Genomic DNA, 13,299 nt, shown 5'->3' with positions numbered 1-13,299 from the left:
GGTAGCCTGTGCCAGTGCCTGACAGCCTTTTCCATGGAGAAACTTTCCCTAATGCACAATCTAAATGTCTCCTGCCACAACTTGAGGCCATTTCCCCTTGTCCTGTCCCTTGTTCCCTGTGAGCAGAGCCTGCCTCCCCCGCCCCCCCGACTTTCCCCTCCTGTCAGGGAGTTGCAGAGCCAGAAGGTCCCCCCTGAGCCTCCTTTTCTCCAGGCTGAGCCCCCCCAGCTCCCTCAGCTGCTCCTGGTGCTCCAGCCCCTTCCCAGCTCTGTTCCCTTCCCTGGACACACTCCAGCCCAGAACTGACCTCAGGATTTGAGGTACCTCAGCAGTGCCAGCACAGGGGACAATCACTGCCCTGATCCTGCTGACCACACTGTTGCTGGTATAAGCCAGGTACCCTTGGGGTACTTGCCCACCTGGGCACACCTGGCTCATGTTCAGCTGCTGTTGATCAGCATCCCCAGGTCCTTTCCTGCTGGGCTACTTTCCAGCTGCTCTACCCCAAACCTGTAGTTCTGTGTGGGGTTGCTGTGACTGAAGGGCAGGACGTGGCACTTCACCTTGTTTAACCTCATACCATGGCCTTGACCCCTTGATCCAACCTGTCCAAATCCCTCTAGAGATCCTCCCTGCCCTCCAGCAGGTCACCTGAGTGTCACTTGCAAACTGACTGAGGGAATACTCAGATCTGTGGGCTGCAGGAGAGTTTGGGCTCTAGTAGAAGGCTCTGAACAGTGAGGAGAGTTTCAGTGTCCTTAATACTGAGGTCTTTGTGATATGATGTCTTTGTGGGACAGATCTCAGCCTCTTGGAGGAAAGAACTGAATTAATTGCTGATAAGAGGAGAGCTCCCAGCTCTCCTGAAATGTCAGTAACTTATTTCTGTGAAAGTTCAAAGATGCATTAAAATGGCTGCACTGTGAAATATTCAGTAGTATATTTTTCTACAAGGGTTTATTTTAACTCTGAAAACTTTACTTTGAATTGCCTGTCAAAATTTGAAGTGTGGATAGATTTTTCTAGGTTATGCAGCTACTTGTTAAACCTGTGGGAAATAAAACTGCAATACGAGTTCGGCATGTTTCCCACGCTATTTCTTTAGCTATTTTTAGCTCATTAGATGGAGCATTGCATAATGGAAAATACTTTATGATTCACTGATCTGAAAAGAACAGCCCTGTCTCAAAACATGTGTTGGTGTTCTGCACCATGCACTATGCCTACACTTTATTTCCTACTGTTGAGTAACAGTCTTAGTTCTGTTGGTGCACAGTAATCTGCAGGGTTTCTCCAATGTTTCTCCAGTCTGTGTTCACTGATGTTGGTTTACACCTGATACATGGAAAGTTGAACTCCTCTGAGACTGACTCTTAAAAATTCAGTGGTATTTTAAGCTGCATTTTTAATACTTCAATGAAGTTCCAGCTTCAAAGAGTTAAAGTGTTTTAGTAAACAGTTCTCTGAATTAGCAATAAGCTGAGAGTAAATGTTTCAACTTAAAACCATATGGAAAATTATATTTGGACATCTGTACACATATACAGTGTTAATTTGTGTCCCTGGCTATGCTTTCATAGCAGGATGAAACTGGAATCTTAGTTGTGTTGCCATGCCAATTGATACTACTTGTACCCCATCTAGGTTGCTTTAATTATATTTTAACTGTCTTGAATGTGTGGCTTACACTTTATTTCTGTTTTCAGTCATTCTTGAGAATGGCCCATATTTCAGTCAGGATTTGGTCATACTCTATGAAAAACTGATTTCTTGCAAGCTCATAAGGAGAACTAAGCAGTGCAGTGTGCTGCCAGACAGTGGTGCGGGGCATGATGGTGCATGGGATCGGGCCAGGCTCTTTTGGGTTTTTCAGAGCCAAGTAATTCCTCAGCAAAAACCTACCATAGGATGAAGCCTCTGGGCACTTAATATAGATGGACACAGTGCAGGAGAGCAGTTACTGCCTGGTACAGATGTGTGTATTTCTGGTGTTGAGGAAACTTCCCGGTGTGACCATTCCCGGGACTCCCTGGCAGTCGCACTCCCACCACCAGGGATTTACCCGCAGCACTGAAGCCCCTTTGCAGCGGCGGCTCCCGTGCCTGGCAGGTCCCGCTCGGCTCCCACACACCCCACTCACAGTCACACCAGGGCTCCCATGGAGAGTCTCAGGTGTCTCGTTCCACAAAGCGATTTATTCACGGCGCAGTAACGCGGGAGCAGCTGGAGCTGGTACCTCCAAGGAGGGACGCCCAACAAAAGACCCCTGGGCTTTTCTCCCCTCCCAGTCCAAGTGTGTGCAAGTCTCAGCTCTTCCTCCTCAGTCCTCAGCTCGTGCTGTGTCTCTGAGTGCCCAGGCACCCGGCTGGGCCGCGGGTGCCCCTGCCCTCTGTTATGCCCAGGGGTGGCAGTTCCTCTTGCCTCAGGCTCCCTTCAGGCAGAGCTGAGTCTGCAGCTGGCACTGCGGCTGCACCCGAGCCCCCTGCGCCAAATGGTTGGGTAACCCAGCATCGGGGTTGGACCTGGAGAAGGCCTTGTGTCCTAAAGCTCTTCTGCTTCTCTTTCCAGGCTAGGCACTGTTATAGGCTGTGATTTCAGACACTTGAGTTAATTGGCTGCAGGTTACTGTAGTGCCCAGTTCTGGGAGAAGTGGAAGATGGGAATTCAGCCCATTAGACTCTTGGTTTAGGGGTCAACCATAGACTACTTCTGTCCTCCTCTTCTCCTGCTTGTAACGACTTTATCTCTGTGAAAACTTTATGGCTTTATAAGTGACCAATGTGATGAATGGGACATTTCTTGACCCTTACAAGCAAGTTAGCTTAGGGAAGGACACAAACTGATTTCTAGGAATGCTGGGATATTCAGAAGGTTCAAGGCAAGTCTCCTCTATCCCTTTAGAGAACATCAGGATTATGTTGATCAGGGAACTGTAATTTGGTGAAGTTGGTTTGAAGCAGGGGTCAGATTAGACAGCAGGAGCTGAGGGAAGGTCATTGGTGACTGTTCAGGTAGTTGCAGCGCTTCTAGAGAAAGATCTCCATTTACCCAAGCAGTGTCCTCATGGCTCTGCATCGCTGTGAACTCTCTGTGGGTTTGCTCTTGTCTGGTCTGTAGGTCCCAGCCCCTGGCAATCGTGGTGCATGTGTTTTGAAGAACTCCCTGATCTGTGGGTTGCAAGCCCTGTGCTGCTTGTAGGACCACACTGGGTGCTGTTCAGTGTGCTGGTGTGCAGTGTAGGTCATCAGACGGGCTGGAATTTAGACCCGTAACCTAATATGACTTGCTGGTGTCATTGAACACTTGTGCTAAAGAGCTGTGAGGATAAGGGCTTAAATTCCTTCCTTTTTTAATATTTATTTATTTATTTTTAACTTTTTCCACTCTTCTTTTTTTATGTAGCATTCTGTCAGCTATGCATGTGGCTGGTAGTTGGTGACCCCTTTGGCCAAGCAATGGGAGAGCTGCCGAGGGCTGTTGTGCCTTAACAGCTCTTGGATTTGGCTGGAGCTTTAGGCAGGCTCCAAGGTATGCACCATTCAAAGCTGTAAGAGGGCTGAATGACTGTATGAAATGGGGATCTCTAGGAAAACTTGGGATATTGTGCTGTTGCCTGTGGGCTCACCTGTGGGCTGCTGGTACCTGTGGGGTTCAAATGCACTGTTAAGTTTTTGAGGAGTGTGAACTGAAGGACAGGTCTGTCTGACTTGCTTTCTAGGTTGCTGCGTTTTACGTACGGACCTTCATTTCCTCCGTTCAAAATCCCCGATGAAGACGCTGGTCTGATTCCTCTGGAAATGGATAATGAGTGCGTTGCACAAACTTGGTTTCGCTTTTTACATATGCTGAGGTAGTGTAATTACAGCTATCCATTGTTCTTGTTCTTGCATCAGCTTTATACATTTGAATGACAAATGAAACGTTTCTCTGGAGATTACCAAGATTAACCACCTAAATAGAATAAAATGAGAGACTTGTGCCAGTGCCTTTCAGCAGCTCAGGGTGAGGCCCTGAGTGGGTTGTTCAACTTTGAACTCTCTGACTCTTTCAGAATGTAAACTGGTTCAGTTAATTAAAAGCTCTTTTAGCTATTTGGCATTTTGGAGGAGCTGAAAAATGAGTTCAATAGGATTTTGTTTCTCTGAGATAGCAAACAGGAAAAGCAGAACAATAGCTCTGAGAGATGTATACAACTTCTGTTTACTCTCCAGGGTGTTAAACTTAACCTACAAAAGATTATTTTTAATATGGGTGTTTCTCTTTAGTTTTTCTGAAGAAATCTACACAGTTAATCTTAACATGTTACTCTTTCTTAAATGTACGACTGAACCAACCATTTTATTTTGTTTTAAAGATTCTTGGGAATGACTTTACATTAATGCTTTCAAACACTGGCATATTAAACTTTTCATATAAAACATTATTTAATAGTTAAGGCTAGATAAATGTTAGACTGTTTAAAATCTACTTCTTAACTAACTATAAAACCTCCTTTTTTTTTCATTTGTGGTACTAATGTCACAAGTACTATACTCTTCAAATTTGGAATTGCTGTTTCAGGATTTGTGTCAGTCAGGAAAAATTTTTACAACCCACTCTCCTTCTTGTCACTGTTTGGCAATATTTAATTCACTGCTTACCTTTCCAGAATAGATTTAAAAATGTAAGGAACTCTTAACTGGGTTCAAAAAACCTCATAAGTAATTAATATTACTGCAATAGTGGGATTAGTCTATCAGGTGTATGCTCTGGTTTGTTTCATTTTAATAAAAGTATCCAGTGTGTTTGGGTAGTGTTTGAGATGAAGACAACTAAGTACTGCCAACCCAGGAAGTGATGGAGTAACTGCTAAAATGTATTGATACTGGATGCTGGTTTATGGTGTTATTTAAATGCCTTAAACTATTACATCTTCAAGTATTTTTAAAATCTTAACAACTGTTCTTAAACTGACTAACATATTTTTCTCTCTTTGTGTGCAGTAATCCTGTGGATTTGAGTAACCCAGCCATTATTAGCTCTACCCCCAAATTTCAGGAGCAGTTTCTGAATGTGAGTGGGATGACTCAAGAACTGAATCAGTACCCCTGCCTTAAACATCTGCCTCAAATATTCTTTCGTGCCATGCGTGGGATCAGCTGTTTAGTGGATGCATTCCTAGGTAATGCTTTTGTCTTACCCATGGATAGCTATGAATATTAACTTAATCCTTATTTTATTCTCCTTAAATCTGTGTTCTCCATAAATACACCAATAACAATTTATCATTTGCAATTATATTCTGGAATTGATAGGGAAGGGACCTCAGATCACTTTTAAAAAGAAATCTGTATGCACAATAGTAGTATTTGAATGCATGAAGTTGGAGATGGCCTTAGTTTCAGATGCAAAACAAGTAAATTGGAAGTCTAAAATAAAACAGGGATCTCTTTCCCAAACAAGGCTTCTTTTCTCTTTTTTCCCTAATCACTAGTGCAAGTGCTATGCTTTAGCATGCTGTGAGTGCTCACCACTGTATTTCTGCAGTTTCTTTTGGCAACTGCTGTGTGCAGTGCCTGTTTTAGTAAAGTGTTGAATTTGGACTGTCATCTTCAGGTCTTTGTGAGAGTTTCACTTAATTTACAGTTAGTGGGTGACTAGTACTGCTGAGTAGAAAAGTTGTGTTTCTTTGTGTCTGCTGGTACATGAGAATCTCAAATTGGACTGAAAGGTAAAGCAGATATGAGCACTGACTGGTCAGTTTTAAGTAACAGTATGGAATACCTGAAATTCAAAGCGTTATTCTTAGTATGCTTATTGGAAGTTCTTTGTGGAAAGATACCATTGTAAACTCTGAAGAGCTGCCTCTCTCCAACTGCTCTTTTGCTTAAATGTGTGCAAATGTCATCTGCCAGAAGCATGAGCTGCTGTGAGACTGCAGGAGACTTGAGCAGATGCATAAATGGTTTTAGAAAACACCCTGGCTGTGGAATGAGACTGTCAACCTGGAGAAGAGAAGGCTCCAGGGAGACCTTAGAGGTGCTTCCAGCCTAAAGGGGCTCTGAGAGAGCTGGAGAGGGACTTTGGACAAGGGCCTGGAGTGACAGGACAAGGGGAAATGGCTTCCCACAGACAGAGGGCAGGGTTAAATGGGATATTGGGAAGCAATTCTTGGCTCTGAGGGTGGTGAGGCCCTGGCACAGGTTGCCTAGAGAAGCTGTGGCTGCCCTATCTATGGAAGTGTCCAGGGCCAGGTTGGACAGAGCTTGGAGCAACCTGGGATAGTGGAAACTGTCCATGGCAGGGGGTTGGACTTGATGGGCTCTAAGGTCCCTTCCAATCCAAACCATTCTATGGTTTTGTGAGTTGGACACTTCAGACTTAAGAATATGCCATGTAGGAAGGTGAAGCATCCAGGGGAACAGCATCCCAGGGAATAGCCCACGTGGAGTACGGAGACTGGAGGCTACCATGCATTCAGGCACAGGAGAGCTCTCAGTGAAATTAAATTCAGGCTGTAGGTTTGGATGGGAAGGTGTACTCAGGCAGACTTTGAAGCTGCAGAAACCCCTTCAGCAAAGGCTGATGAGAGAGTTCATTGCCTTCTGTCACAGGTGCTAAAGCACGTGGTTTTTATCTTGCTCTCCCTGGTATGTACCTACACTGCTCTTCCCTACTTCATTCTTCAGACAGGGTGTGAGAGTGTTGGTACTCATTAAAATGGGCAGAAGTGGTGTTTGTCACTTCAAGTTTTGCAGAAGTTGAGTTCTGATTCTGACTGGGAGGAATAACTCTGTACACCATGAGTATTTCCCTGAAGCTGGGTAAAAACTGGTCTAACGTCTGGCTGCTGCCAGAAATATTACAGCTTGCTTGGCTTTCTTACCCTCTCTCGTGTACTGACTTAGCATTTAACTGTTCAGCAGCTGATTCAGCTGAAACCCAGCAGAAAGCTGTGTGGTGGATGGGTTTCATCTTAATTTAGTGAGCTAAGGTGGCTTTAAGGGCCAGACATCTCAGAGATGTCTTAGAAAGGGTGGGGAGGTATGATCGGGAAAGAAAGGCAAAGGTGAGATGCATCTGAACTTTGGCAGGAGAGAGCTGTGAAATTGGCTTTGGCAGGTGAACCTTGCTCCTGTCCCTGCTTCTAGACTGGTTCCTCCCATGTGTCATTTCCCACAGCCTTAAGCGTGGGGTCCTTTGGTGTCTTGCTTATCTGATGTAATCACTGTTTTCATTTGCTTGTGCTTTTATTTCTGCTAACAGTAAAAAGAGAGAGGTGTTTTTCTTACTGCTGCCGTTCTGGGGGGCAGGGCCAGGTGTGGCTGTTGCCCGAGCTGTGCGTGTGGGGTGTGAGCCCGTGGGCTGTTGCTGACAGGCTGCTGTGTTTGTGGCCCCCCAGGCATTTCCCGGCCGCGGTCGGACAGCGCGCCGCCCACGCCCGTGAACAGGCTGAGCATGCCCCAGAACACCGCCACCAACACCACCCCGCCGCACAACCGCCGGCACCGCGCCGTGACTGTGAACAAAGCCACCATGAAAACCAGCACTGTAAGAGCTCCTGCTGACCCCTTGGATAGCTTCCTCAGTTAGAGGAAGGAATTTCCTTGCTTCTAGGAGCTGATCTGTTCTTCTGTTCAAATAGGTAACTACCGCACATACTTCAAAAGTGCAGCACCAACCCTCCTCTACTTCTCCACTCTCCAGCCCAAACCAGACAAGCTCTGAGCCACGGCCACTACCAGCTCCTCGCAGGCCAAAGGTTAACAGCATCTTGAACCTCTTTGGATCGTGGTTATTTGATGCAGCGTTTGTTCACTGTAAACTTCATAATGGAATAAACAGAGACAGCAGCATGACTGGTAAATATTACTGAAAAATATATGTATACTTTTTTCCTTGTTTTATTGACATTTCCTACCTGCAAGATTAACACATGCATAATAAAAAAAAAAGTAAAATCTGAAGTGCTCTGTTGTGGTTAACACCTCCTGGCTGAGCCAGCACCTGCTATTAGCTGAGCAGGTTACTTTTTACTATTAAATACTCTCTTGCTCTAACAAGCATGGCACTCCTAATTATGGTAGTGGGGAAAATGTTATTAAGTGAAGGAGATCATGTGGTAGGATTCCACTGCTTAATTTGAAATCTTGAGTACCTACAAGTAATAGCAAGTTTCTGTAGTGACTCTTTCGTGTTTAAAAAATTGTCAAACATCCCTCCAGTTACTGCACAAAGTGCTACTTCTTGGTTTTGGAGAGCGTTGTGAAAACAGGAATCCTTAAAATAGCAAGTGAATTTGCTGCCTTTCAGTGATGATTGCTGTGTATTTCCCCAAATGACTTGATACCTTGATTGTCTTCAGCCCTTAACTGCTAAACTTATTTTGTCTCCTGTGAGAACAGATGTTTTGAGATATCACAGCAGAATTATTGCTCTGCTCAGAGAGACTTTTTAGCTCTCATCTTTTAGTGATAATATTCAGAAAAGAATAATCTTTCTCCTTGCATTTTCCCTGTTCCTTGGTATTTTGAATGTCTGCTAAACTCTTCCAAGAGATCTATTGATCAATCTATCAGGAGCTCACTGGCCTAAGAAAAATAGGGGATAGAGGTTTGTTGTAGCAGGTTGAATGTATAGTGGGACTTGACAGCACCAGTTAAACTGGTGATCTTTCTTGTTTGTTGTGTCAAATCCCTGTGTGGAGGTTTAGGATTCGGAATCTTCTAAAAGTATTTTTAGGTATGTAGCACATAGTTTTTGAAAGTCTTCGTTGTGGATTTCTGTAACAGGAGGTTGGAGTCTCTGTAGAAGGCTTGGGACACCTGACTAGGGAAATAGCTGAACTTAGGAAGGAGTAAAGCATCTTTGAGGGTGTGTTCACTTGCATATGCATTTAGTGTATTTCTGCATTTAGTTCTTTTCAGACTGATGGGATCATTTCAGTTTTGACACAACCTGTTTCTTGAGCAGTTTTAATGAAGTACTTAAACTCGGAAGGATGTCAGCTGAGGTGCTGCTTATGCAACAATGCCAGCTGTAAACAGAGGTGTTGTGATGCTGGCAGAAGTACAGAGACATCCAAAATCAAAAGGATTGACTTCCTTGAAGGGGTTCCAGGGTCTTCTATTTATATTGCAGTGTCTTAAGTCACCTAACAGCAGTCAGAAAATTGTCATGTTGCCAGCCTTAGAGGGATTTAGTGGCTTTCTGGAAACTAGAGACAGCTGTTTGGAATCAATTCTGTTCCTTCTCTGTGCTCTTCTGAGCTGTCCATAGTGAGACCAGTCTTTGCATGTCATGTGATCTGCTGTGTATTAGCAGTGGAGTCCCACGAAACTGTGTCATGTCCTGGCTTTTCTAGTGATTTGGAAGACAGAATTAACTTACAGAAATTAGTCAAGTGCCTGCTGCCTTTCCAGGGTGTTGTTACTGCTGTGGAAGGTGCTGGTCACTGGTCGCAGCAGTGCTGTAGTGGGCTGGCTGAAGGAGAGAGAACCCATACTGGCTGAAGATGGACCCATACTGCTGACACTCTGTAGGGAGGCTCCAAACTCTGATTGCCTAGTTTATCCTTTTGCTCAGCCTTTGCTTGAGATGGGAAAATGCACCAAGACATATAAAAGGCCAGGCCCCTGCAGTTTCTGCTGACTTGAAGCATCGGTGTCTTTTTAATGAGGTTTAAATCCAAATTGAGAAGTTTCTGTTCTGGAAGTCTGCTCTGTGAATCCTGATACATCCAAGTGAAGTGTTTTCCTCCTCGAAGAGCGTAAGGCAGGAGATGCTGTGCTGGATGATGAGATGGGCCAGGAGGGTTCTATACTGGGACCCCCCGTTACAGAAGTGATCAAATCTGCACATTGTGCCCATCCACCTGCCTTTGCTCATGCTGCCCAGTGTAAATGTGGCTTGAAGGAGGAGGGGGACAGGGAAGGGACATTTAGGTGCCACAGTCCCTACCCTTAGGAAAGAGGTCAAACATAAATCTGATGCTTTATGGCTGTAGTTGGGCTATTCCTGTATGTCATGGTCCATCTGTTCCCCTTTGTAGCCATGATGCTTTAGCCACTAGCTGGAATATTCTTACTGTATTTGACACTGCTGTTGATAATCTTGGCATTAGCTTCAGGAAGCACTATTATTTTTGAGTGCTTCAAATATTTTATGCTTGGGAAATGTCTGCACTTACAATCAGCTTTGTCGTGTAGTGTTGTCTCCCACTGGCCCACAAGCATTATTTTTCTTTTAGTTCTGGAACTGCAGCTGTATAAGATCTCAGCAGCTTTAAAAAACCCTGCTAATGTTCTCTTTGTTTCAATGCCATGCAGTTAAGAATTCCTTCTCTGTTGCCTCTCTGATGTGGCTTCTGTGTTTCACTGCTATCTGGAGGACTGAGAACCACTTTTCAAAAGGAGGTGAACTGTTGTGTTACAGCTTGCTCCTTGGTCCTGCAGAGACCCAGTGCCCTGGGACACCTCTTGGGAATGCTGCATTTTCTAGTGTTTCTTGCTCCTCTTCTGTTGCCCTGCACATTCTCAGTGAGGATCCCTATGACCTGATTGCCATGAGCTCAGTGCAGTGCCTGGCAGGTAACCCTGTGGTCTCAAGCTCTAGTTCAGAATTTGGTTTGGTACTTTTAAACAAACCTTGATGACTCACATGGCCAAGCACATCATCCTTCTCCCATCTTGCAGCGCACATCTTTTTGATGAGCTTTGGGTAGTAAAGAGCAGTTGATCAAGGCTCATGTGAGTGAGTACTCCTCCACCCTGGCTTTTTTTTTTTTTTGTCCCAGGGCCTCATGTCTTACCTCTGGAACTCTTTAACCTCCAGAAAGGAAGTCACAAAAAATGATTGGTAGAAAAATGTCCAGCTTTTTGTAGGTCTTGAGAAGGAAAACTATCTGAATGGGTGGAAGGGTGACTGAACTTGCTCTACTTGGCCTTGCTTTGCTGAGGAGGGCTGACTGTATAATCTCCGGAGGCCCCTCCAGTCTCAACTCTCCTGGTTCTGTCAGGTTAACTGCTGCCCCACTCTTGTTCAATTTTCTGTCATGTTCATAGTGAACTTCTTGTAACAACCCTGACTTGATTCAGGAGAGACATAAGCGTTCCACATTTGTGGTTTAGTCTGTCTCTCTTCGGGAAGAGAGAATTGTTCTCTCTCACAAGATTAGCTGGAGGTCATCTGTATATGGCTGAGTGCTTGTGGAGGTTATCACCTGGAAAGCAGTTGTCCTGTTTGCTCTTTCAAGATCCTTCAAGGTAGTCCTGTGTCATTGTTTGGATTCTGAAGCAGGGTGATGATTTTGCCATCATTGGCGTGATGCTTTTGGGCCTTGACTGACCTTATCAGGTTTTGGTTTCTGCACCCAGACCTTTATGGCATTATGGTGGGCAGCTGATAAACATCACTGTGTTGTTGTGAGAGAGTAAAAATGACCTGTTGAAAAATGCGTAGGTGGTTTGAAAGCAGCTGAATCCTGATTGCATAGTCTTTAGAATAAGATGGGATTTATGTAGCTGATACTGTGGGTTGAATGATCCCTGTGATAGAAAACACCTTCATAAGAAATTTGCTAGGGAGCTTGTATGAGGTTGACCCTGAGAATGATCTCTGGCGTGTGTGTACCTGCGCCAAGTGCAGCTCCAGTGGCAGGATGTGTTTCAGACCATCTTGGCCATACGGTGTGTGCTGTTGCTGTCCTCAGCCTTTGAGAATTGGGACACACTCACGAGTACCTTGTGCCAGCATTTCAGCAACTGAATCTTTCAGTCTGATGGGCTCGTTCTTGGTCCTTGTCCCTAAAGCGGTTGGTCACAGCCTGACAGCTCTGTGGTTTATGGCAGCTGAAGGAGACACCTTGCTGGGTTGCTGGTGTCACCCAAGTGCTGTTGGCAGTGGGGGAGTCTTGGGGTGTACCCTCATCTCCTCTGGCCCTCCTGTCATGAATGTCCCAGAGAATGTTTCTGGGGTTCCAGGAGCAAACTCCAAGCAGCCCTGACTGGAGACATCTTGAGTGCTGCTGAGGGTCTTGGTGGTGGGTGTTGATCTGACCCTGCCAGTTGGTCTGACCACTCTTACCGGGTGGTGCCTGGTACCTGGCAGCTGGAGTCCTTCCTCTCTTCTTTCTCTGGACATTGATTAAGATGTTGGTGTTTGTGGGAGCGTTCTACCTTTTGTTTCTGCTTTGGAAGGTTGTTGGTGGAGCTGGGGGTCAGGAGAGGCATGCTCGGGCATTTTGGTTGTTAGCGCCTTGGCTTAGGGCAGTGGGAGCTGTAACACTGTCACGATCTCGTGGTTTGGAAGCAGCAGTACTGCTGTGAGGAGACTGCAGGTAAGTACTGTCCCCCTGCAAGACATACCCCAAGTCACAGGAGCCCTAGGATAGCCTTGTGTATGCTCCATGTGCAGTGTGACACGGGGACAGGTCTGTGAGCTGGGAAGGGTTAATACAGCCTTTTAAAGAATGGATGTACATAGATATGAACAGCTCTAAATCTTAGTAGTATTTTGTAACTTTTTGTTCATTGTTTTGCATGGTACTTTCAAAACCATAATTTTGGACCTGAATGCCAATTTCCTATGTGTTTAACGAGCTTGCTGTATCATAAAGCTTTTAATCTATTTTTTAAAAAAGCTAAAAGCTTCTTAACTTATATTACAATTTCACCATCTTAAAAGTATTTTATAACTACTGCTGTCCTTTGATTTGTTTCCATTTTATTTCTATTATCTTGCAGCATCTTTTATCCAAATTCTTCTTTCTTATAAATCTTGTAAGTAGGAACCAGTAGCTTTTCCTTAATTGCTGTCATGCTTTTCTTTTTCCATAATCCCATATTTTATTTGTAAATTCATGCTCATCGTCTCTTGTAGCTTTTGCACTTTTACTTGAAAAAGACAAGTAATTTTTTTTTGTGTGTGTTTTTCAATGGGGAGGATTGTTGGCAAAAGCAAATTAATCTGCCTGAATCAGTCCCATCTTTTCTGTACTTTAGTCTGTGATCATGTCATGAATTTCAGGACTTTGCACTAACCATGTTTTTTTTACTTAAAGCTTATTTTACAGACCTAGTGTTTGATTTGTATGCATTGTGCATGTAGTGTTTTTTTCCAACTACAGTATATTGCTGGATAGCTTATTTAGGACAAAAAAATGGCTCATGGGAAGATGCATAAAGATTTGTGATTATTTGCTACTTACGTCATGAAAATTTGCGAGGTAACCATAGGTTAAATGCCGAATTTGAGGACAAAAATTCAGAGTAGACACTTTCATTAAGACATTTCCTTTAAAAAATAAAACAAAAACCCCAC

At 44.4% G+C, this 13,299-nt stretch overlaps 1 protein-coding gene across 4 annotated transcripts in view; it reads left to right on the top strand.

The window, feature by feature from the left end:
- RALGAPB (Ral GTPase activating protein non-catalytic subunit beta) overlaps nucleotides 1-13,299 on the top strand; it is a 63,856-nt gene that overhangs the window by 13,263 nt on the left and 37,294 nt on the right. For 2 of the 4 annotated variants that reach the window (XM_051803290.1, XM_051803288.1), the window contains exons 6-10: nucleotides 3,719-3,850; nucleotides 4,983-5,161; nucleotides 7,382-7,530; nucleotides 7,625-7,841; nucleotides 12,723-12,758. In XM_051803290.1, the coding sequence (XP_051659250.1) occupies nucleotides 3,719-3,850; nucleotides 4,983-5,161; nucleotides 7,382-7,530; nucleotides 7,625-7,841; nucleotides 12,723-12,758 (713 nt within the window). The remainder of the gene's footprint in view (nucleotides 1-3,718; nucleotides 3,851-4,982; nucleotides 5,162-7,381; nucleotides 7,531-7,624; nucleotides 7,842-12,722; nucleotides 12,759-13,299) is intronic. The other 2 variants (XM_051803292.1, XM_051803291.1) reach the window with 1 other exon arrangement.

The sequence above is a fragment of the Manacus candei genome, unplaced genomic scaffold (genome assembly GCF_025592945.1).
Source record: "Manacus candei isolate 608988 ecotype Guabito, Panama unplaced genomic scaffold, ASM2559294v1 h1tg000057l, whole genome shotgun sequence".
Taxonomy (NCBI): domain Eukaryota; kingdom Metazoa; phylum Chordata; class Aves; order Passeriformes; family Pipridae; genus Manacus; species Manacus candei.
This window is presented reverse-complemented; position numbering and strand designations above follow the sequence as displayed.